Below are 20,782 nucleotides of genomic sequence, written 5' to 3'. Positions count from 1 at the left end.
CCTTTTTCTTAGTCTGCTCATCCTTCGGGCTGCGCACCACCCACGATCCCCTCCCTTTGCTCCGGCTCCCCCTTTCTTTCGCTACCTGTCTTCCACCACCTCTCTACGCGACCTTCCTCGCCCTTCTGGGCTCTTCACATTAGCGCCTCTGAACCTCTTTATGTATCTACCTTTTTTTCTCCCTGTCCCCCTCTTTATGGATCTCTCCCTGCTCACTACTTCTGTGCCAGTCTCTCTTCATCTCTCCCACAGTCCCCACAGTAGGAACAAAGTCACGATGTTTGCGCAGAACATGCCTCGCGTCACCCCTTCCCGGACCGCGACATTCCACCGTGCCCCTCCGCGCATTCCAACTGCAAACAAAGAGTTCCTCTCCCCCCTCCCCCACTTTTCCCGGTCCCAATTCCTGAGAGATGTAGTAGCAGCTGCCCAAACTGCCCCTCAGCCGCCTCTCGCCTCCAGTCGGCGGGTCTCCACGTCCAGGACAGTTAGCATCAGCAGCACCCACCCCCGCCGGCGTACGAGAGATCCCTGCGCTGACACCCCCGTTCCTCTCGCACACAGCGCTCCGCCCCTCCCGGAAAGTAGATCCGGCCAGGCAGACAAAAGTTTGGGAGAGAAGTTCGGTCTGTGCTGAGTGTGAGAGCGAGGGGGGCGGGGGCCGGGGAGAGTGGGGCGGCCGGGCGAGTGGACGCGTGAACAGACAGACCTGCGGACGGGACAGCCGCGGCCGTAGGCCCTTCTAGCTCCGCTTAACCCCTGATGCGCGGGGGGAAGCAGCCCCTCTCGCTGGGGGATGCTGCGGGATTCCCGGCGCCGGGCATCCGGGCCGCCGGCTAAACCCCTGTGCCTACCCCGTGCCCCCGGGGAACCGGAGTCCGGCCGCTGGGAAAGAGAAGCGGCCGCCGAGACGCTGCAGGGTGCCGGGCGGGGAGGGGGCTGGAGGCCCCAGGCCCGAGGGCATGGAGCGGTTAGGGGAGAAAGCCAGTCGCCTGCTGGAGAAGTTAAGGCTCTCGGACTCCGGCAGCGCCAAGTTCGGCCGCAGAAAGGGTGAATCTAGCCGGTCTGGGTCTGATGGGAGCCCCGGGCCGGGCAAGGGGCGCCTGAGTGGGTTGGGGGTTCCTAGGAAATCAGGGCCCCGTGGAGCTACTGGGGGACCCGGGGATGAGCCGTTGGAGCCAGCCCGAGAGCAGGGCCCCCTGGACGCTGAGCGGAACCCGCGCGGCTCCTTTGAGGCGCAGCGCTACGAAGGCTCCTTTCCCGGGGGGCCGCCTCCCACCCGGGCCTTGCCTCTACCTCAGTCATTGCCCCCCGACTTTCGGCTGGAGACCACGGCCCCAGCCCTAAGCCCCCGCTCCAGTTTCGCCAGTAGCTCAGCCAGCGACGCCAGCAAGCCGTCCAGCCCCCGCGGCAGCCTGCTGCTGGACGGGGCGGGGGCAGGCGGAGCCGGAGGTAGCCGACCCTGCAGCAATCGTACCAGCGGCATCAGCATGGGCTACGACCAGCGCCACGGCAGCCCCCTGCCCGCCGGGCCCTGCCTGTTTGGCCCTTCCCTGGCTGGAGCTCCAGCGGGCTATTCCCCTGGAGGGGTGCCGTCCGCCTACCCGGAGCTCCACGCTGCCCTGGACCGACTGTGCGCTCACCGGCCCGCGGGGTTCGGCTGCCAGGAAAGCCGCCACTCCTATCCCCCGGCCCTGGGCAGCCCCGGAGCTCTAGCCGGGGCCGGAGTGGGAGCGGCAGGGCCCTTGGAAAGACGCGGGGCGCAACCCGGACGACACTCAGTGACCGGCTACGGGGACTGCGCCGCGGGCGCCCGATACCAGGATGAGCTAACAGCGTTGCTGCGCCTGACGGTGGGCACGGGAGGGCGAGAAGCCGGCGCCCGCGGGGAACCCTCGGGGATTGAGCCGTCGGGTCTCGAGGAGCCGCCGGGTCCGTTCGTTCCAGAGGCTGCCCGGGCCCGGATGCGGGAGCCGGAGGCCAGAGAGGACTACTTCGGTGAGTGAGAAGTGGTTAGGGACGGGACGGGACCCGTCACCGCTTTCGTTCCCCACTGCCCCGACGGCCCAAATTGCCGGCGCCGGGAAGTCGGAGGCGGAGACGCGGAGCTAGAAAAGAGAAAAGAGGGATTTCCCCTTCCCACCAGGTCTCAAATGGACCAGGGGTTCTTTATTCCTGCTACTCTCGACCCCCCTGATTATCTCGTGAGTCCCAGTTGAAGCTTTAGAGCCTCCGTTTTTCGTGGTAGGAGGCCTCGTCGGGAGGGGACCAAGTGGGGAGTGAGAGCATCCCCCCATTCTGCCCCCCCCGCTTGGCGGCGGTGCCCCTGCAGGCTTCTGCGCGCCGCGCCCCCACCCGGGCCCAAGCTCCGCCCGCAGGAATTCGGGGAATGCGCGGGTGGGGGGCGGGGCGGGCGGGCCGCGTGCGTGCCGGCTCCTGCCCGGGCACTCCAGGTGCCCGCGGGCGGGGCCGGCCGCGCGGCGCGGGGCGGAGGGTGGGGTGCGGTGGGGCGGGGTGTGTGGTGGGGGGGTGCTGTTTGCTAACACGCGCGGAGCCGTGGCCGCGGTCGGGGAAATGGAGCCTGGGAGGGAGGGTGAAGCGCTCTGGGACGGAAAGCAGGGACCCTGCCGCCGGCTCGTCCCAGTCCTGCTGGCTTGCTGCGTGCGTGGGCATTTAAGCGGAGACCTGGTGGTGTCCGCTTCTACTTTCCCCATCCTCCGGAAGTCAGGGCAGAAGCCGTGACCACCTGGACACTAGCATCCCTAGCAGGTTAACGACCCTGTGTAACTGCCAGGAATAACCTGGCCTTCAGTTTGGGCCACAACCTGCTCAGAATTCAGGCTAGAAATGGCACGTTATTTTCTGCCGCCGTTAGGGAAACCTGGTCGCTCGCTCTCTCCCGCACGCGATTACCTTTAAGGAGTATTGATTGATTATATGTCTCAGCTACCGGGGGATATTGGGATCTTGAAGGATCTTTTTAGCTAAGACCCACAGCCACCACTTCGTTATATAAAGAAATGCTAATACGGTGGGAAGAAAAGAAATGGAAGGCCTTGGGCCTCTCCTCACCTTTCCCACCATCCATGTTCCTGCCCTAGACCCCATGCTCTAGACCTCTATGGCTAGAAATGGGGAGAGGGAGAGGAACCTAGCCAGGGAGGGCAGGTTGAGGCGGAAGTTGAGAGGTAGCAGGGCTGCAGGCCAACAGGGCCCTCCCTGCCCCGTTCAACCCCAATCCTCCCATCCTAAGAGAGGAAAACCTAGAGTAGATGACGCTTTGGTCAAGGGAGACTAAGTGACCAAGTCCTTTTAGCAGTTTCCTTTTGGGGCCCATGAGAAGTGGCGGTTAAGGGCAAAGAAGTCTCTTTGGCCAAGCCATCAGAGTGAAAAGGAAGAAAGGAGCTTGGACAGAGTGCAATAAAATGGCAGGAAGAACCTAGGTGTGGATATGCTGGGTTAGAGGAGGCTAGGTGGACATGTCTGAGCAGTTTGCACCTGTCTTCCCATAATGTCCAAGGCTTCCCAAAGAAATGCTCTGATGGGCCCCCCTGGCATGGCAATCTTGGCTCAGTCTTATGGGCATTTTGACCCCAGAGGTAGAGGTTTTTTCTCCCTGAGAGTCAGGTTGCCTCCTCTGACAGAATTCCCAGCCTGACTGTACCCTCCTACTCTGGCCCCTGGGTAGGGGCCCTCTTCCTTGGCTCCAGCCTTGCCAGCTGCCAGAGGGTGGGAGCAGGACAGGCCTGGGCCCATCAGTCGCTGCAGCTGCTGCACGGGCTCCCAAGCCCCTGGGCAAAGACTGGGATGGGCCCCAACAGGCAAGGAGTATGGCAATGTGCCGAGGGGGAGAGGTGGGGCGGGGTGAGGCGGGCCCGTTGGGATCTGCTCCCCAAAGACAGGCCCTAGCCCTCACTCATGAGCCTGGAATTGGGGAGTGGAGGGAGGGAAGAACACACCCAGGAAAGGTGGGTGCCAGAGCCAGGTGTATGTATTTTAGGAGGGGGGGTGTCAGAGAAGAGCAGTTCAGCTCTATCCTTCCCGTGATAGATTTCAGGGAGACATTAGGGATTCTGTCACCCTTCCCCCACCTTCCTGTGCAACCTCCAGTGCCTGGAACACACCCTACATTCTTAGCAGCCACCTCCCCACAGGAGTCATGCTCACATGGTCCCCTCTGCATAGGGCCCTCTGCTGAGCCATATCCTTCTTTCCATCCTTGGAAACCTAGAGGTGTGGAGCAGTAAAAAGTCATTCTGTAGCCATATAGCAACTCGTTTTACAGATGGGGAAACTGAGGTCCCAGAGAGGCTTTCTAGGCCTCTAGGAGGCCACTGCTGGGCCATTATGGACTGGCATCTCTGACTCTTTGTCCCACACAGTGCAACGGGGGTCATACCCTTGCCTGTTAGTCTTTTCTCCCTGACAGAATCTGCACATTTGCAGGTCAAGGACCCTATTTTTGACTCTCTCCCAGTTTTCCACAGTATCAGGCACCATATTTTTGCCAGGCACAAAATAGATGCTCAGAAAATATCTGTTGATTAATCAGTAAACAGGGATGGGTCTGCTCAGCCAAGACCTTGCTGCATTCCGTTTCTCATTCTCCTCTCTTCCCAGGAGGGAGCCCATCAAAGGAAGTCTGGGACTGGTGGTCCTCTGGAACAATTAGGAAAGAGCAGTCAGGAAGGATCCTGAATCCCTGGTTTTGAGCTGGGGGTGTCGGGTGTGATGCTGACAACCTCTTCTCTCCCCTCAGGCACCTGTATTAAGTGCAACAAAGGCATCTATGGGCAGAGCAACGCCTGCCAGGCCCTGGACAGCCTCTACCACACCCAGTGCTTTGTCTGCTGCTCCTGTGGTGAGTGGACCCCTAGGCCTTGTGCACTGGCAGGCTGAGGCCTCAGGCACGCCCCACACGCATACACACTCTCAAGGGCCCCGGGAAAGCAGAGCTTGCGCCTCTTCGGGTCCCGCCCCCATGTGTCTGGTTGCCCACTACTGCCCCACCTGCCCTCCTCTGCCTCTCCAGCCCCCATGGTGGGTCTGCTTTCTGGGGTCAGCCCTCCCTTCCTCCACTCAGCCTCTTTTCCTCCCCTCTGTTCCTCCCTCTTTCTTCTGCCTCCTTGCTTGCCCAGCCTGGACTCCAGCCCGGCCTCCTCGGCCTCTCCTTGGTGGGGTTTGGTCCTGGGCAGTCTGAGTTGCCTGGGGCGACAGTGAAAGACTGGAATGTGGGAAGGGTGGGGGTGGGCTGGGGGAGTGGGGAGCCCTGGGGGGCGGAGAGAGGGGGTTTTCTCTTGGCTGGTCAGAGTTCAGCCACCTCGCTGGAGTGCAGGCCACAGGGCCATGCCAAGCTGATGACATCACGCTCCAGGAATGCCCGCCACTGTTAGCTCAGGAGGCCCGCCTGGGGGGGGGTGCTCCCAGCAGCTTCAACTCCCCAGCCCTTCCCTCACCTCCCTCATTACCCCTCCCCACTGCTTGCCCACTCTTGATTCCTTTGCTAAACCTTTAATCTCCTATCTCTGCCTGTCTGACTCCAGCACTCAGCTTTTCTCTCCCCTACTCCAGCCACCACTAGCACCCCCGCCCCCTGCCGCCCCCCACCTCTGCCTGGTTCTCTTAGGTTCCTCCATCTGTCTGTCCTGTGTATAGGGCCTCTTCTGGGTGTGCCTCTTTCCCTCTCTGTACCCGCGCTGTGTCTCATGAGTTTCTAAGTCAGCTTTTCCAAACCATTGGGCAGAGGTAGAAGAGATTTTGATCAGAAGAGGGCAGAGGAGGTGGCACACTTGCCTGTTCTCCACCCTGGGTCTCACTCCTCCCCTCTCCCTGACAATTTAGACACCCTGGAGCAGTTCCTAAGTGTTGGTCACATGCCTTGTCTGCTCACAGAAGATCCTGGATTCTCTGGGTTCCTCTAAGCTTGGGGGAGCAGTCTAGTGCAGGGGGGAAGGGAAATGACTTTGCTCCCAAGCAAAGCACTTTGTCCCCAACAGTAATGCCAATATTTCCTGACCTCTACTGAGCCTGTCCCTGGAAGAAGACAGACAGGGCTAGGAGAGCAGGATGGCTGTGCATAGGCAGAGGCCCTTCGGTTGGAAGGTCCCAGAGGGCAAGGCCTGCAACAGAGCGACCCCCACCCTGGGCATTGGATGGCACCTTGTTCAGAGCTCCTTCACCTTGCACCCCAGCCTGGGGTTGGCTTTGCTCTCCCTGGTGGCTCCGCATGCACTGGATAGGAAGGCACTCATCGAGGGAGGGCGGGATCCTAGAAAACTGTTGAGGCAGGAACTGGAGGAGCAGCGAGCAGAGGAGAGGGGAAGTTGGCAGGAATGAGACCAAAGTAAATTGGAATTGCGCCAGATGGGATTTTTGTGTAGAGAGGGAGGACACACAGCAGTGAGGAGCACGGGCACTGAAGTCCAGGTTTAAATACGTCATGCGACATTGGAGAGCAGTGACCCTGGGGCGGGGACGCCCTGTACACGGACCCTGGGATGGCTCCAGTCCCTTGTCTGCTGCTTCTAGGGCGAACTTTGCGCTGCAAGGCTTTCTACAGCGTCAATGGTTCCGTGTACTGTGAGGAAGATTATCTGGTGAGTGAGGGGTCCCCCGGGCCTGGAATGGCTCCCATGCTGGGACCCCCCCTTCTTGGCGGCTCACTGGGGTTCCACCCATCAGGTCGTTCTCTACTTGTAATATCCTCCCTTGGTCTTTTCTTTGTCCCTAGTTTTCAGGGTTTCAGGAGGCAGCTGAGAAATGCTGTGTCTGTGGTCACTTGATTTTGGAGAAGGTAAGCAAAGTGTCGTCAGCTGAGACTCTCTGAGGCTGGTGGAGCTGATGGGTAGAACCAGGGTCTAAGTGGGTACTAAGGAAAGGTGGAGGGAGGAACCCTATCACTGCATGAGTCGCTTTCCTCTCATTCTTCCCCAGAGCAACTGTTTACAGTGGCTTCCCTCTGCCGGTGGGGTCAAGTCTGGACCCCCAATCCTGCCATCCCCAAGCCTGTGTGATCTGGTCCCTGCCTCATTCTGCACGCACAGCCAAGCTAGGAGTGCGGAGTCCTGGGTCTTAATCCCCTTCCTGCTACTGGTTGGGCTCGGTTAGAACTCAGGGTTGTTGTTGGGTTTTTTTTTTCCATATGAAGGAGGAATAGGATTAGATCGGTCCTCAACCCTAGCAGATCACCTGGGAAGAAGTAAAGAATATGACCAGTGCCTGGGTCGTCATCAGAGATTGTGATGAAAACTTCTGGGGTGAGGCCCAGGCATTGATGGGTTTTACAAGCTCCCCCGGTGATCCTAATATGCAGCCTGGGGCTCGAACCACTGGCCTGGCTGCTCTCTATGACCGTTTTCAAGGTTTCTGCCTATTTTTTGTTTGTTTGTTTGTTTGTTTAAGATTTTATTTATTTATTTGACAGAGAGAGAGATAGCGAGAGCAGGAACACAAGCAGGGGGAGTGGGAGAAGCAGGCTTCTCGCTGAGCAGGGAGCCCGTTGCGGGGCTCGATCATGGGTCCTGGGATCCTGACCTGAGCCGAAGGCAGCCGCTTAATGACTGAGCCACCCAGGCGCTCCCCCTGCCTCTGTTTTAAGAGTCCTAGGCCCCTCAGATTACATCGCATTGTTCTGGGAGGAGGGCAGGGAGTTGGATGAGGTTGGGGGGCAGTGGGGAGCACCATGGGTAGCTGGAGAACCGAGACCAGAGGGAGACTGATCGATTCTCCTCCCACCCCGTGAGCCAGATCCTGCAGGCCATGGGGAAGTCCTATCACCCAGGCTGCTTCCGATGCATCGTTTGCAACAAGTGTCTAGATGGCATCCCCTTCACAGTGGACTTCTCCAACCAGGTGTACTGTGTCACTGACTACCACAAGTGAGTCTGCCCCCCTGGGATGTGGTGTGGAACTGGCCTCGGGGGTTCCCCAATCTCAGCTCCTCTCTCTCGGCCCTCTCTTTTTCAGAAATTATGCTCCTAAGTGTGCGGCCTGCGGCCAACCCATCCTCCCCTCGGAGGTCAGTATGTCTGGGTTCTCCTGTGGGGCAGCCAGTGCCACTGCCCCTGGGAAGGGGATGGGGACATACGGCCCGGCTTCCCGCGGGAGGCGGTGGTGCTGAGGAATGTACTCTGAAGATTCCCGTGTGACTCTGCTCTCAGGGTCACCACCCTGACCCTAACATCCGGGCCTGGACATGTCTGACAGCCTCACTGGGCCCAGGCTTCATCCCGTCTCTCCCAGTCCAGAGGAGGAGACTTCCTTTCTTTGAGGTCAGGGTCACCAGATCCCAGATGTAGGGGCTAGAAAAAGGTGGGAAGAATCCTCAGGGCTGGTAGGAAGATGTCGGCAATGATTTATGCTATGTGTGCTACACGTTTGCCTAGGGAGAGAATCCAAAAGCCAGTGAGGAGCCAGACCCTACTGGATCTCCTCGTCCCCAGCCTAGCTTACTTTACTTGGGCTGCCTGCCCCTCTTCCCTCCGCACAGCTCGGAGAGGTGGGTAAGGCCAGAGCTGCTGGACGGAGGGAAAACTGTGAGAGGACGTGCCCTCCTGGAGGCAGCACCAAGGAAGGGGAGGGGAAAGCTCTAGGGGGACTTGCAGAGGCCACCTCAAAGCTGCAGACGATTGCAGAGCGCTCTCTCTGGAGACCCTCCATGTGATCTTCGCACTGGGGTGGGAAGGGGCCCGTAGCGGGAGGGCAGAATCGGGGTTGTCATGCTACGCTCATCCCATGGGGTCTGCATCATTTCAGGGCTGTGAGGACATTGTGAGGGTGATTTCCATGGACCGAGATTATCACTTTGAGTGCTACCACTGTGAGGTGAGTGCTAGGAGCCAGGGCTCCTGGAGGAGAATCTGGAGCAGGGGAACGGGGCTGGGGGAAGGGGCGTGTGTGTCCCTGGACTGCCCGAGTCTGTAGGAGAGGTCTGAGGCATGGAAACCAGGAAGGTGCTCCGCCCCGTCCCCAGTAGCTCTCCTGTCCTCCCGTCCTCCCATCCTCCAGCCAGGCTCTCTGCTCCGGGGGGTTTAGTCCTTTCTGCATCTGGCTTCCCCAGAGGCAAGACTAAACTGGGGAGTCCTGGTAACCCCTGCAGATGGGAGGCCGGCTCATTATTTCTGCTGTAGCAGCGCCACCTGCTGTCCCGCTGAGGTACTTTCTCGGGCTTCTCCTCCGGGAGTCCATCGCTTCCAACCCCCCCCCTTTCTTCCAGTCCTTAGGAGGCTGGTGTGGAGCAGGGCAGACTCCCGACATGTCCGAGGTGCCCGGGCTGAGGTCAACTAGGTGTCCTTCCTCCCTAGGACTGCCGGATGCAGCTGAGTGACGAGGAGGGCTGCTGCTGCTTCCCTCTGGATGGGCACTTGCTCTGCCACGGCTGTCACGTGCAGCGGCTCAGTGCCCGACAGCCCCCTGCCAACTATATCTGAACTGCGGTCCCCGCTGCTGCCTTCGCCACCCCGGACAAGTTGCTCTGGCCAGAGGGCCCCTCTGAGGCCAGCTGAGGCCAGGAACGTGCTCCCAGGTCAGGCAGAAGAGTCCTCTGGGCAGGGCCCCACGGGCCAGAGACCCAAAGATACGACATTCCAGATGGACTGTGGAGAAGGACCCTTCCGCTTGCCACGGTGGGGTGACTGGCTTGCTTCCCGTGTGCACAGCCTGAGCTGTAGCAACACTCGGGCAGGCAGGTTCCAGGACTTTCTAAAGGTCTGATTTTAGTCTGTATCTCCAGTATCCGTTTATGCACAGGTCAGGCAATGTTCTGGCTTTGGATTATAGGAAGAGAGGACATTATGAACACTCCTCACTCTTTTGCACCCCTCACGTGGGTCAGATACGGGGTCAGCAGGTTCTTACCACAGTATCTTATCTCTGTATCTGGATGAAGAGGTGGAGACTGGACCTTATTCATGAGTTGTTTCTTGGTGACCTTCTCTCTAAGGACCAGGAGAGCCGCTCACCCCTGTGCTGGGAAGCGGGGGCAGCTCGGGTGGACCTGCTGCCTGTGTTGCATGTCTCTCAGGGACTCACGTGGGCCTGGGAAGGCCGGGTGGGTGCCTGTCCTGGGTTCCTCTTCTCCTCGGCTCGGGGAAGTAACGAGTGGGCCTTTGGGGGTGCAGGAGGCCTCAGGCTAGGCCACGCGCCCAGGTGCGGGCGCACGGAGCCCTCTAGCCCACCGTACACACGCAGAGGCACACTCGCTCTCTCACTCCCTTCTTCTCAGGACACTGTCATCCCCGTCCCCTCACAGGAGCCCCCCACTCCAGACCTGCCACCCTGCAGAGGGATCCAGGATTCCAGCCACTGCAACTCCCAAGCCCTGAGGTTCTGGGGAGCCAGAGGGGTGACACGCTTTGACCTGGCTCTAGTCCGTTTGGCTAAAATTGGTCCCTTAAAGCCAATTATGGAACACTTACACCCTTCAACTTCACTGGTTTTTTTTTTTCAGTGCAGAAAGGACGGTTTTATTGAAAGCGCGGGGACAGGACCCATGGGCAGAGAGAGCTGCCAAAGTTTACATCACTTAATGACCAGTTTGCCAAAAGCTCGGTTCCATCTGGGGAACCGTTTAGGTGTTCACTTAGGTGTTCTATTATGTTTTGGGTGTTTTAAGGATTTATATCTATTCCTCCAACAGTACTTCTGAGTTACTGTCAACATAAATTTATCAAATTTGCAGCACTTTGTAAATGAAATTGTTTCCTACTTTTACGGACATCTTTTCCTATGTTATCTACTTTTCCAACATTTTTCAAAAAAGTTTAAAGTTCCTAGCAATAAATATAATTAATTGGTACAGACATTTTGTGTATCATTTTTTGTGTTTCTTAATCTAATATCCCTTTACAAATTAGATGCCTTGGAAAACGTAATGGAGCTCATATGATTTTGATGCTTTGGCCTAACTTCTACATTCCTGCTGTTAAAAATGCCAATGTATTCTAAACAAATGAAAAAGCATGTGGCATATTCAGTTGGCTAACAATTAAAGGTTACATAGACAAGAGCAATAAAAAGTGAAAGGGTGACTCTGCTAAATCCTTTTGAAATGCTGCAGATTTGATAAATATTTGAGACTAATTGTCTCTAGGTGAGTTGGTTTTAGGCAAATTAATCTGATAATCTTTGATCCTTAGTCTTCATTCTTTGTCACTAAGAGTTTCATACTGGAAATGGTGACTCCTGAGAACAGAAATTCCGCATTTAGGGGTTATTCTAAGGTGGCCGTGTCAGCCACGCTGGGGTCGCAGAGAAGAGGCCTGTGCATGAGGGTATGATTGAGAGGAAGAGCTCACATTCATACCACTGACTGCCGGAGGAGATGCACTTTTGGAGTGATAAATGTTCTGAGACTAGATAACTTGGTCTACAGCTGGATTGCTTCTTCTGAATTATTATTATTATTAAATAAGTGAATACAAAGACTCTGACTGGGCAGTTTTCTCACCAGGCCGCTCCAGGACTGGGAAATCCAGGCAAGCACGTATAACTTTACATCCATCCTTTCTTTGACTCTTGGGGGTCGTGTCCGCTCCGACCCTTCGTTTCTAACTCTGATTTCAGCCTCCCATCTGTTGCTGACTGGCTGATTCCTTTCTGGGTCTATGCTCATCTGTGCCAGCCCTGGGGCTTCCCAAGACTTCTTGACACTGAGGCTACTTTCTCCTTCCTTCTCGAGGAAAAACAAGTTCTAACATCTGATGAGGACAGGCCCAGGGAAGGCAGACCGTGGCAGTCTCCCAAGTGTGCCCTGCATTGCAAGAGTTTGCCTTCTTCCTGTTCGCTGGGAGACTGCTCATCCTTAGTCGTTCTGTTTCATATCTATAACTGATAGATTCCTGGGGCACTGCAAAGGATACAGCAATAAGTAGACCTTGTTTGGCCAACTAACCACCTGATTTTCATCAGCAGCCACTAGGCCTGAGATGGGGAGAGGGGGAAATGGAAGATTTACAGATCCATTTTGTGTCTCTAGATGAGAATCACGGTATAGGGGCCGACTTCGGTTGTTTGCTCTGGTCAGCCCTGTTCACCACAGGCCTGAATGTGGTTTGTGAAGAATAAGGCTGGTGGTGGTTCTCTCTCTGCCTCACTCCTTAGAGACCCGTTTCCCCCTTCACCACCTGGAGCTCTCTAGGCCAGGGAGATGGTAAGATTCCATTTGTAATCAGGCTGGAGACTGTCCTCAGTCAAGAAAGTAGAGAAAGCTATTTTCAGGCACGTAAAGCCAGCTGGAGGAGGTCCTTGAGATTGTACCTATAAAGAAGGGATAACAAGAGAGAAAGGAGACTGATAGAACTGAGACAAAAGGATTGGAAAAACCAGTGAGCAAAAGCATTTTGTTGTTTAGAAGGATCCAGACCCCAGAGTGGGCCTGGGGTCATTCAGAGCCCTAATGTGAGGGGACTCCATGGCAAGGGCAACCTCTGTCCTCTTCATTCTCCCTCCCAGCCAAGGAAGACCTAAGACGGCCTCTGCCATGCCAATTACTGGTATAGAGCCCTCGGGATATCCACACTTGGCCCTGGTTGTGAAGGACTGAGGCTTGACCTTGGAAACAAGAGCAAACTGTCATTGGGATGGATGGATTAGAGCAGTCTAACTGGTGTTTGAAGAGTCGTCCAAGGCAGATTCTGTCCACCTAGGCTTAGAAAGGACAGCACTGCCCCATGTGAAAGGGAGCCAGGGAGCTATACAAGCAGGGAGACATGGCTTAGGAGGAACATCCAAAAGGTGCAGGTTCGACTCGTATGCTTAGAGCCGAGTGGGGTGTGACTTTAGAGAGAACCCAGTGACCTCATTTTACCAAATGAAGAAACAGAAACAGTGATAAGGGCACTTACCCAAGGTCATGCAGCTGGAAAATGACTTTCCTGCTTTTGAGGACTAATAGAGAGCTTCTTTCCCCTCTTCCCTCCCACTCCAGCCCTCATCCTCATCACAGGGACTCCCACAGCACAAGTAAACTGTAAATTAGATCAACCCTTCATTATGATAAATAACTAGGGAAAGTTTTAGTGGGAAAGCCAGGGAATCCAGGAGACAATAAAAGCACGTTAGGAGAAGCAAAGGAAAGACGCTGCAGGAGAGTCCCTGCCCTTGAGGAGGTCACCGTCTAGCCAGGGAGACAAATACACACATCAAGTGTCTGAGAAGATTACAAGCAACATGTCACCAAGTGCAAAGTAATTGAGTATCACAAACAAAAGACCTAATGCTGCAGGGGACAGATGACAAGGGGGAGACTTTGTTGGACTTACACTGTGGATCAGAAGGTGGCGGCCCATAGACAAATCCTGCCCCCAAATGCATTCTTTGGCCCGCTGGGAGTTATTTTTCATAATATTAATTTGAACCCTCATTGAGGAGGGGGGAAAGGCCAGCTAACAAATGTAGAAAGAATGACAGAATTGGAAGAACAGCATTTTGTGAACTTGAATACCTGACTGATCCTGGCAAAGATTATTGGAGTTAAAACGATAAGTGAAACGGTTGGTGGACAACTGGACATTGTCAAGTAGCCTCTCAGCACATGGTCTTGGCATCACCCTTTCCTGCAATGGGTCTTGGTGTCACTAACCAGTCGACCAGTTCTGGTGTGAGGCAAACAGAACCCAACCTAGTGTATAGTCTAGCTCCACCCCGCCGCCCCCCACCGCCCCCCGAGGTGTTAGATAGAGCTTACAGTTTACACGCCATGCCAGGAACAGAGAAAGTAAAAGACGCTAAGAGGAAGCAACTAGACAAACTTAGGAAGGGAGGCGTTCTGCAGGACAACTGGCTAACTCTCTTCAGCAAGTCAGTATGATTTTTTTTTCTTCCTTTTTTTTTTTTTTAAACTTAAATTCAATTAGGCAACATATAGTACACCATTAGTTTCAGGGGTAGAGTTCAGTAATTCATCAGTTGCATATAACACCCAGTGCTCATCACATCAAGTGCCCTCCTTAATGCCCATCATCGTTACCCCATGCCCCCACCCACCTTCCTCCAGCAATCCTCAGTTTGTTTCCAAGTCAGTATGATCTTCAAAAAATTCAAAACTGCTAGATTAGAGAGACTTAAGCTATCTAATAATGATACAATGTGTGGTCCTGGATTCCCTATTGGTTTAAGCAAATTGCTATGAAAGATATTTGGAGGGGCGCCTGGGTGGCTCAGTCGGTTAAGCGTCTGCCTTCGGCTCAGGTCATGATCCCGGGGTCCCGGGATCAAGCCCCGTATCAGGCTCCCTGCTCAGCGGGGAGTCTGCTTCTCCCTCTCCCTCTGCCTTCTGCTCCCCCCGCTTGTGCTCTGTCTCTCTCTGTCAAATAAATAAATAAATAAATAAATAAATAAATAAAAACTTAAAAAGGAAAAAAAGATATTTGGAGTCAACTGGAAAATTTTTTTATATGGACAAGGAATTAGATGAGGTGAAAGTTTACTGAGATGGAAAGGTCAAAATCATTAACAAAATGCCAGTTACGAAACCAGTACAGGGGACTTGTGTTTTGTTTCCAAAGTGTCTATATATGTATGGAATAAAAAAGAACTGAAAGGATATGCATTAAGGTGTTAACAGTGGTGATCTCTGAGTGGGAGAGTATGTTTTATTATTGTTGGCCTACATTTTCTATTTTTATACAATGCACGTGTCCTGCCTCTGTAGTAATAATAAGCCGTTGCAAATAAAATAACTGGTTGCCAATATTTACAATTCAGGAGATTTCACATAAAAATCTGGATATTGTATATGAAGAGTGGGATTTCTAAGGTTTTTTGAATAATCAGAAGATCTGTCACACACACCCCCCTTCCAGTCTCACAAGACAGCAAGTATTTGGAACCAAGCGATGGCTGCTGCTCCTTTATTGGGTGTATGGTCTCCTTTCATTTGTCATAGTCCCTACCACCCTGTGTGCTTCACACACCGCTTACCTGCCTGGTTTCTGTAGACTTTTGATGATTTGGATGATCCTGATGGGCTCCCCATCCATAGAGCCTCCCATTAGTAATCATTTGAAGGTATTAATAAATTAGTTTTGAAATGCTGCCCAAGAAAAGCATCCATTCCAGAATTAACTATGGCTGGGTTTTTTGTTGTTGTTGTTGTTTTAAGATTTATTTATTTATTTGAGAGAGCGAGAGAGAGCGTGACTAGTGGGAGGGGCAGAGGGAGAGGGAGAATCTCAAGCCGACTCCCCGCTGAGTGTGGAGCCCCACTCAGGGCTCGATCTCATGACCCTGAGATCATGACCTGAGTTGAAATCAAGAGTCAGATGCTTAATTGACTGGAGCCACCCAGGCACCCCCTATGCCTGCATTTTTTATAAGGCTACCTAGTCATGGGAAATCCAGATGTAATACTTAATCTACTTAGCTGCCATGGTTGCATACTTGCATACTGTAAATTAGTTTAGCAAAATTTTTTCCTTGGTAAATGGAATTTAGAAAGTATACTAAATCGCTAACTTCCTCAAGGTTTTGCTTTTTTTTAATTAATTAATTAATTAATTAATTTGCCATAACACCTTAATCTTAAGAGGCATTTCAAAATTTATAATGTATGTTCTTCCCAAGCATGAAACTCCAAATGCCCTTTGGTTGGTCTGTTTCTCCCACTGGTTCTGATACAGTTTTTATTTTATTTTATTTTATTTTAATTTTTTTAAAGATTTTTATTTATTTATTGAGAGAGACAGTGATAGAGAGCATGAGAGGGGGAGAGCAGAGGGAGAAGCAGACTCCCTGCCGAGCAGGGAGCCTGATGCGGGACTCGATCCAGGGACTCCAGGATCATGACCTAAGCCGAAGGCAGACGCTTAACCAACTGAGCCACCCAGGTGCCCCCTGATACAGTTTTTAAAGGAGGAAATCTCTTTCATATGCAACTCAATATAAGATAGTGTCATCATCAGTTTAAAATCCAGGGAAATACTTTTATCAGCCTGGCACATGTTTTCTCATTACAACAACACACTCAATCCTTATAACAAGAACTGCACACATTGTGCCTCATGTCTAACTTTTCAAAATGATACTAGTCTTCTTCTTCTGAATCAATTTCCTTTACTGTCTCATATTCCTTTGGTAAAAATTGTTTCAATCTGTCCCATTTTTTGAGCCAAATTTCTCAGCTTCTCTTTGAGATCCAAAATGTCCTATCAGGCCTTATTTATATACTAGTTCACAGTGGTGTCTCAAAGTAAAACCAGGCTCATTTCAGTTTGTATAACAAAAGTTTCCATGAAGAGACAGGCAACCCTTGAAGCTACGAGGGGGCTTGGTTTGAAATCCCCTTGGAATGGTTAAGCAATTGAAAAATGGCACATTATGAACATTTGTTCTAAAATTTTCATTTGATGTCATAGGTTGATTACATATTTTCTTTATCCACTTGTTTCCTCCTTAAATCATGTACTTACAATGGGCATGGAATTTCCTAGCTTAATCATCAGTAGTTGTGTCTCTGAATACCTTCATTTTCCAGTGAACACCCGTGAAAATAATTCTAAAACCTCGGGACTGCCTGTAAATTTCATTCCTGAAACTAGTTTCTGGATCCATAATGCAAATATATTCTTGCTACTTGTCTTCGGATACTTTCAAAGTGGTATGGCTTTTTTCTTTTCTTTTTTAAATTTTCTAAACGATCCCTTGGTTAAGTGTGGTTCCACAGTCCACCTGCTATTTTAACATCCTGGCTTTGAAACTGGTTATTTAAGCCTAAATTTTCCATGTGAGACCATATTCTACTTGAAACTTTCCATTAGTTTGATAAATAGAATATGTACTAAATACTCATCTGAAATTTCTTTGTGGCACCATTTTGTTTCCCCAGCTAGAGTGTGGGAGGCAGAGTCCTTCCAGGTGCTCTCAGCAAATCTCCATTCTTCTCTGTAATTCCAAACAATGCAGCAAAGGAATGTCCAAGTCTGAAAGGTTAAGTAAACTTTTTCTCAGGCTCCCATTTACATTTATCATCAAGTTAAAAACATACACGTTAATGTTTTTTGAATACTTGGTCAAGAGCAATGTCTTCAAGAAAGTAGAGCTAGATTGTGGGCAGGAGTTATGCCTAATTTATCTTTCTACACCCTCCCCCACAACTCCCTGCAGGAATCTAGCTCAGGAATACTTTTGGGCATGTTCTTGGCTTTATCATTAAAGAACATTTAAGACGTGAGTGATTGTATTTTGCATATGGCATAGCAGAATGTGAGATGAACAACACTGATGAAGAGACAGGCCTATAAAGGTCAAGCATTCCACTGAACAAACAAAACTATATAAAGAATTAGCATTGTGGGGGTGGCCAAAATTCACTCCTGCAACAAATAAGTGCCTCCGTATGCCAAGCACCGAGATAGGTAACCTAGGGTTATGAAGGAAACACCCCCTTAACTACAAACCCAAACAAATGAAAGTTTTAAAGAGGATTCTGTACTACTTCTCAGCAGTAAAAAAGACATGAACTAAAAGGGGCGCCTGGGTGGCTCAGTTGGTTAAGCGACTGCCTTCGGCTCAGGTCATGATCCTGGAGTCCCGGGATCAAGTCCCGGGATCGAGTCCCGGGATCGAGTCCCGCATTGGGCTCCCTGCTCAGTGGGGAGCCTGCTTCTCCCTCTAACTCTCCCCCCGTCATGTACTCTCTCTCTCTCATTCTCACTCTCTCAAGTAAATAAACAAATCTTTAAAAAAAAAAAAAAAGACATTAACTAAAAAAATGGATTATTGATACTAGTAACAACGTGTATGAATTGCAAAATTATGCTGAGTGAAAGAAGCCAGACAAAAAAAGAGTACATCTTTATTTGATTCCATTTATATGAAATTCTAGGGAGTGCAAACTAATCTATAGTGACAGCAGATCAGTGGTTGGGAGGGGCCCGAGAGAATTACAAAGGGGCACAAGTAAACATTTAGAGGATAATGCCTATGTTCACTATTTTGATTGTGGTGATAGTGTGTATAGTTAAGGTTAAAACTTAATGAATCGTACATATTAAATATTGTGTGTCAAAATACCTAATAAAAATGTTTTTGTGTGTGTGTTTGTTGTTATTCATTTTTATTTTTTTTTACTAATCTACACCCAACGTGGGGCTCGAACTCACAACCCTGAGATCAAGAACCCCACGCTCTTCCCACTTGAACCAGCCATGTACCCCTCTGTGCATGTTTTTTGTTTTTGTTTTTTAATCTGGGAGAGAAAAAAAAGGAGAGAAGGAGGGAGAGGGAGGGAGAAAGAGAATGAATTCTAGGGCTTCTCTGGCAAATCTTACTTGCTCCAGGACACCAGATGGTGTGTGATTGTAAGATCTTTTTTCAGTACTTTTCTGCAGTTTTTATTGCCAAGAAGGTCTATAGGTTCAGTGTTCTAGTGTTAGGTAGAACTGGCCTATATAGTCCCCTTCCCTTCAGCCAGTCCTATCTCCTCTTGAACCCAAGAGGCAGCTTGGACTCCCTGTCCCTGCCTCTGCTTGCTGGGATGTTTCCTCCATTTCTAAATGATCCAAATTTTCTCTCCTTTTAGGCCCAGTTAAGATAAGATTGATTTCATAGTCTTTCCTATCCATTCCTTCAGAAAGGGTTCTCTACCTTAGTTTAAGTTTCTCAAGTATGTATGTATGTATGTATGTATGTATGTATTTAGAAGATTTTATTTGTCAGAGAAAGAGAGAGAGAGAGTACACAAGCAGGGGGAGCCGCAGGCAGAGGGAGAAGCAGGCTCCCCACCGAGCAAAGAGTCTGGGACTGGATCCCGGGACCCTGGGGTCATGACCTGAGCCAAAGGCAGATGCTTAACCAACTGAGCCACCCAGGAGCCCAAGTTTCTCAAGTATTTATAATCTAAACTGCTCTTTTGACACATTTTTGCTGCCTTGAACTATTTGCTTTTCACGTGTGCATGTCTTAATCATCTCAACTGGATTATGAACTTCCTCAGGGTAGGGACTGGGTCATATTTATGTTTGTGTCTCTTAAGGCACTTAGTACGTGCTCAGTAAGTGTCAATTTTAAAATACCTCACTTTGATAGTCTTTCCAAAGCACTTTCTCAGCCATTATCTCATTTGATCATTACCTCAACACTCCGAGATTGGAGGAGCTAGAAATATGTTATTTCCTCCTTCTGACAAATAAGGAACCTGAAGCCCAAGGTCACCGAGAGACAGAGAGAGAGAGAAAGAGAGAGAGAAAGGGATGGAACAGATAACTGCATATGAAGGTTTGATTCAATTCAAGGCTTCCCATGGCTCTCCCCCTCTCCTCCGCTCTACCCTACCTGAAGACAGGCCTCTGCACCTTTCTCCCATTCCCCAAGTCCTTTAGAGCTGCTTAGACAAAGCTTATAGTACCCTCTTATAAAACCTGACAAATATGAGATATGAAATTTCAGTCGATTTCTGATCAGCTCTGAGTCACCAAAGCACGTTTGCTATTTTGTTCCAAGTATCATTTGTTAGGAACATTATGCCTGATATTTAATGATGCTGCACTACAGAGCTGAGGAAGCATAAATGATTTTTAAAAGCCGTAGAAAATGACAGGACTTTAATATTAAGCACAAAAGGTGGCAGCTGACAAGATGACCAGGGATATAAAATTTCTGCACTGGATCACACTATTCCTCTATGTATTCCTAGTAGAACTCTCTAGTTGGTACTAAAGGAAAAGATGAAGCTCTCTACCGCTCTGCATGCTTGACCGAGATTCCTTCCCCACCACCCCAGACTATCAGCTTCTCTGTTGCAAGAGATTGAAGAAACTTGGTGTAATTTACTTAGTATCAAATATTACTTTTGAGATAATTCACTTAATGACTACATTCCAGTCCACTTTGAAAAGAAGGTGGGAGTGGTGTCAGAGGTAGTTGTCCCCCTCCTCCCATGCAACTCCTGCTGGGACCCCTCATTGGCTGAAAGCAGTCAGAGAATATGGAACCCTGAAGTACTTACTGGTCTAAATAGGGTGTCAAAAAGCAGAATGTGCATCTGGGGGGCAAATGGAAGACATCTAGCTCATTGGTCTAGAGATGGCAGGTGACCCAGTCTGGCCCATGAGACATATGGGAAAGTCTGCTGGGTACTTTGGGAAAGGTTTTCTTCCCTAACTGAAGGCTCCTCCCCTTCCTTCCTGCTTGGGATGCTGTTGAGTTGGATGTACTCCTTGGATTTCTGCAGCTACCTTGTGCTCATGAGGGAAATGCAAAGAGAACTGCAAAGAACCTTGACCACAGAGCTACTAAAAAGCTTTGGGACCTCCAGCTCCAGACTTAATTGTTAAGCAAACAATAAATGCCCCTATGGTTTAAAAAGGAGGCAGGGAAGGTGGGAAAGAGGGAGGGAGGAAGAGAGCACAAGTGAGAGCCTGAGCGAGCAAGCGAGCTGAATGAAGGATGAGGGAAAATGGAGAGGTTAGAGGAGCCTGGGGCAGGAAATTAGAGAAGCTGACCCAGGGGGCTGCGCCAGAATGAGGAGACTGACAGGCTCCGTGTGGGCGGCAGGTCTGGGAGGGTTCAGAGGGCCACTGGGTCAGGTTTAAACGCTGTGAACTGCGACCTCAAACAAGTACTTAATTTCTTTGCGCCTTAATTTTCCCCTCTGTAAAATGGATTTCATGATAGTGACTTCCTCATAGGACGCTGTACGAATTTACACGAGATCTAAATGAGGAATGGCAAGAAAACCTTTGCTTGACAGTTCCTGACCCACTGGAGGCCCTCAATAAATATTAGCAATCAAAACCATTTTCTCAACATTTGCCCTCAACAAGGGGGAGGTACTCGGGCAAACGGG

The 20,782-nt window shown here is 51.1% G+C and overlaps 1 protein-coding gene across 4 annotated transcripts; it reads left to right on the top strand.

Moving 5' to 3' along the window:
- The first annotated feature begins 580 nt into the window (after nucleotides 1–580).
- On the top strand, nucleotides 581–11,669 carry AJUBA (ajuba LIM protein). Of its 4 annotated transcripts, none has more exons than XM_064570818.1 (8): nucleotides 596–1,998; nucleotides 4,760–4,861; nucleotides 6,529–6,596; nucleotides 6,731–6,793; nucleotides 7,747–7,877; nucleotides 7,966–8,017; nucleotides 8,755–8,823; nucleotides 9,215–11,669. In XM_064570818.1, the coding sequence occupies exons 1-8, from the start codon at nucleotides 963–965 to the stop codon at nucleotides 9,323–9,325; spliced, it is 1,632 nt and encodes a 543-aa protein (XP_064426888.1). In that variant the 5' UTR covers nucleotides 596–962; the 3' UTR covers nucleotides 9,326–11,669. The 4 variants fall into 4 exon arrangements, with proteins under 4 accessions (XP_064426889.1, XP_064426888.1, XP_045756492.1 ...); XM_045900536.3 differs by having other exon boundaries at nucleotides 610–1,998; nucleotides 9,303–11,669; XM_054513644.2 differs by lacking the exon at nucleotides 596–1,998 and adding an exon at nucleotides 2,648–2,769 and having other exon boundaries at nucleotides 9,303–11,669.
- The last annotated feature ends 9,113 nt before the right edge of the window (nucleotides 11,670–20,782 follow it).

Source organism: Mirounga angustirostris, unplaced genomic scaffold, assembly GCF_029215605.1.
Source record: "Mirounga angustirostris isolate CCGP_5_RB_7025 unplaced genomic scaffold, mMirAng1.0.hap1 SCAF_9, whole genome shotgun sequence".
Taxonomy (NCBI): Eukaryota; Metazoa; Chordata; class Mammalia; order Carnivora; family Phocidae; genus Mirounga; species Mirounga angustirostris.
Note: the sequence above shows the minus strand (reverse complement) of the source record. Positions and strands in the feature narration are given on the sequence as shown.

Bases quoted from the DNA above. Each gene is read 5' to 3' on its own strand.
- AJUBA (XM_045900536.3), top strand. From the start codon at position 963: ATGGAGCGGTTAGGGGAGAAAGCCAGTCGCCTGCTGGAGAAGTTAAGG. The intron at 6,597-6,730 runs GTGAGTGAGGGG...CTTTGTCCCTAG, and splicing joins ACTGTGAGGAAGATTATCTG to TTTTCAGGGTTTCAGGAGGC. The intron at 8,824-9,302 runs GTGAGTGCTAGG...CTTCCTCCCTAG, and splicing joins TTGAGTGCTACCACTGTGAG to GACTGCCGGATGCAGCTGAG.